This window comes from Phyllobates terribilis, unplaced genomic scaffold (genome assembly GCF_046119375.1).
Source record: "Phyllobates terribilis strain yellow unplaced genomic scaffold, ASM4611937v1 Scaffold_4340__1_contigs__length_62093, whole genome shotgun sequence".
Lineage (NCBI taxonomy): Eukaryota > Metazoa > Chordata > Amphibia > Anura > Dendrobatidae > Phyllobates > Phyllobates terribilis.
This window is the reverse complement of record NW_027367092.1, coordinates 1-2,598: the sequence shown is the minus strand read 5'-3', so window position 1 is coordinate 2,598 and position 2,598 is coordinate 1. Positions and strand designations below refer to the sequence as shown.

Here is a 2,598-nt window from a genome sequence, read left to right as displayed (position 1 = left end):
TCTAGACGTTAAATTGCCAAATAAAAAGAGTAGCTCGTGCACTAGGGGATTATGTCGGGAGTGCGAAACGATTTTTGGGCTCCAAAAGCCAATTCCCTGTAATTAACGAAAAGCCAATTCCCTGTAATTAACGAAAAGCCAATTCTGATATTCACCCCGCCGGAAAACATGGAAGACGGAGAGCTAATGTTCATCGCAACTCCAGCGATGGGTCATCTAGTAGCACTAGTGGAGCTAGCCAAAAATCTAGTGGCCCTCCGCCTCACCTCTCCATCTCCATCCACATCCTTAAACTCCCCACTACCGACTCCAACCTCAACTCCTACCTCCGATCTGCAATCCCCCCTCCGGCAACACCCGAATCTCATTTCTTGAGCTTCTGCCGCTCGATAACCCCCCGAAACCAGAACAATTGAGCTCCAAACGCCCCTTCTTCGTCCTCAATCTTTTTGCCGACCTCTACAAGCCAATTGTCAAGCGTGTGGTTCAAAATCGCCGTCGCCGGATAATCGGAATCCTCACCGACATGCTCATCACGCAATTCTCGGACGTGGCGGACGAGCTCGGGGTTCCTTCTTACGTTCTATTCACCTCCGGCGCCAATTTACTCGCGATGATGCTCCAATTGGAGTCGATCGGGGTCGACGCTCCGTCCGCCTTCGGCGATTTGCCGCCGGAATCGGCTCCAATGGAGGTGTTAGGGTTTCGAAATCCGATTCCGGTTAGTGTGTGGCCTGAGATCTTGCTCAGTAAGGAGAATTCGGCCCAATTCCTGAGCCACGGATCGAGGTATCGGAAAATGAAGGGTATTTTGGTAAATACGTTTGCTGAGTTAGAGTCGGAGATTCTCCTTCCCTTGTCCGGTGACGACCGGATTCCTCCTGTGTACACCGTTGGGCCTGTTCTAGATCTGGGTCGTCAGAAAATAAACGGCGGGGATCATCCGATTATAAATTGGTTAGATGATCAACCGCCGGCCTCTGTGGTGTTTTTATGCTTTGGAAGCAATGGAACTTTTCAGAAGGAGCAGGTAACTAATTATTCTGTCCATTATACAGATCTCAATTCGAGTTGGTATACTGGTCAATCAATTTCAAAATTTTGTATTATTAAAATGATGCTTGAAACGAATAATACAAGACTAAGATAAATATATGGTTTGTCTAAGATATATTCTAAGGATATGTTATAATTAAGTCTAATTAGAAAATTAAGGGTCCATTCGTTAAGAGGCTGATCGGGTGCGGACTGATTTTCAGTGCGGACTGTTATAGTGCACCAGTATATTACTGGATAGTGCACCAGTGCACTACTACAAAGTGCATCAGTGTACTACCGTAGAGTGCACCTGGTAGTGCACTACCGAGGAGTGCACCAGAGCACAATTGGGGGTGTACCTTAGTACATTGAGGAGTGCACCTCAGTACACCCAGTAGTGCACCAGTGCACTACTGGGGAGTGCACCTTAGTACACCAAGAAGTGCACCAGCAGTGCACCAGTAGTGTAGTGAAAGAGTGCACCAGTAGTACACTTGATAATGTACTTGAAGTGCACCAATAATATGCTGAAAAGTGCACAGTCCGCACAGTCCGTACCGAAAATCAGTCCGCACCAGAAACGTTCTCCATTCGTTAAATATCCATTATCACTTATAATGTAATTATTTGAAATAATAATTTTTATGTTTTAAAATTCGTGCTAAAAATTAGTGAAAAATTCTCTAAAATATGTCATTATAATAACATTATAATGTGCAACTACCGAACGCCTTTTAAAAAAAATCTACTTATAAATGAAAATAATATTACAAGTGATTCAGATGAACGGACTCTAAATTTTTAAAAGGAAATTAATTAACTTTTCATAACAAAATACTTAAGTTTAATCTACTATTTATAACGCACCTACATATTACTATATCCTTAACCTATCTCCTAAAATTCCAAAATATAAAATATTTTATACGATGAAAATAATCGAGATAAAATTCTCAAATTGTGAATCATACATATTAATCTATATAATGAGACGGAATGAGTAGTATATTTGCATGACTTTTGCATATATGTATATACATGAATTCAATTTACATGAGTGTGTATAGCTTTTGTTTGTATATATATATGCATGAATCATCTGTAAAAAAATATCAGTTTATATAAATGAATCACGCGTAAAGATCTTAGTTTATGTGCAAGGATCTTCGTTTATGTGATTGGATTCAGAGTTATAACATAGTATATTTTCATTTAATAATTACTCCGTATTTTTATGTGATATTCTCCTTATTAATTGCCCCTCAAAAAAATTAGGTAGAACAGATCGCTGAAGGAATTGAGCGGAGTGGCCACCGGTTCCTTTGGTCGTTGCGGCGACAGCCGAACTCTGATAAGGGAGAGACATTACCATCAGACTTCAGCGACTTTAACGAGGTTCTTCCTACGGGATTTCTTGATCGGACGACGGATATAGGAAAGGTGATAGGGTGGGCCCCGCAGGCGGAGGTGCTGGCGCATCCGGCTGTGGGAGCGTTCGTATCACACTGCGGGTGGAACTCGGTGTTGGAGAGCCTTTGGTTCGGAGTTCCGGTGGTGACA

The 2,598-nt window shown here is 42.0% G+C and overlaps 1 protein-coding gene across 1 annotated transcript; it reads left to right on the top strand.

The window, feature by feature from the left end:
• Positions 1–526: 526 nt before the first annotated feature.
• LOC141249169 (uncharacterized) lies at positions 527–2,589 on the top strand (the record flags this gene model as incomplete). Its single annotated transcript, XM_073669551.1, has 2 exons — positions 527–1,030; positions 2,314–2,589. Coding segments are annotated over exons 1-2 (780 nt in total), but the record flags the coding sequence as incomplete, so codon positions are not given.
• Positions 2,590–2,598: the final 9 nt, after the last annotated feature.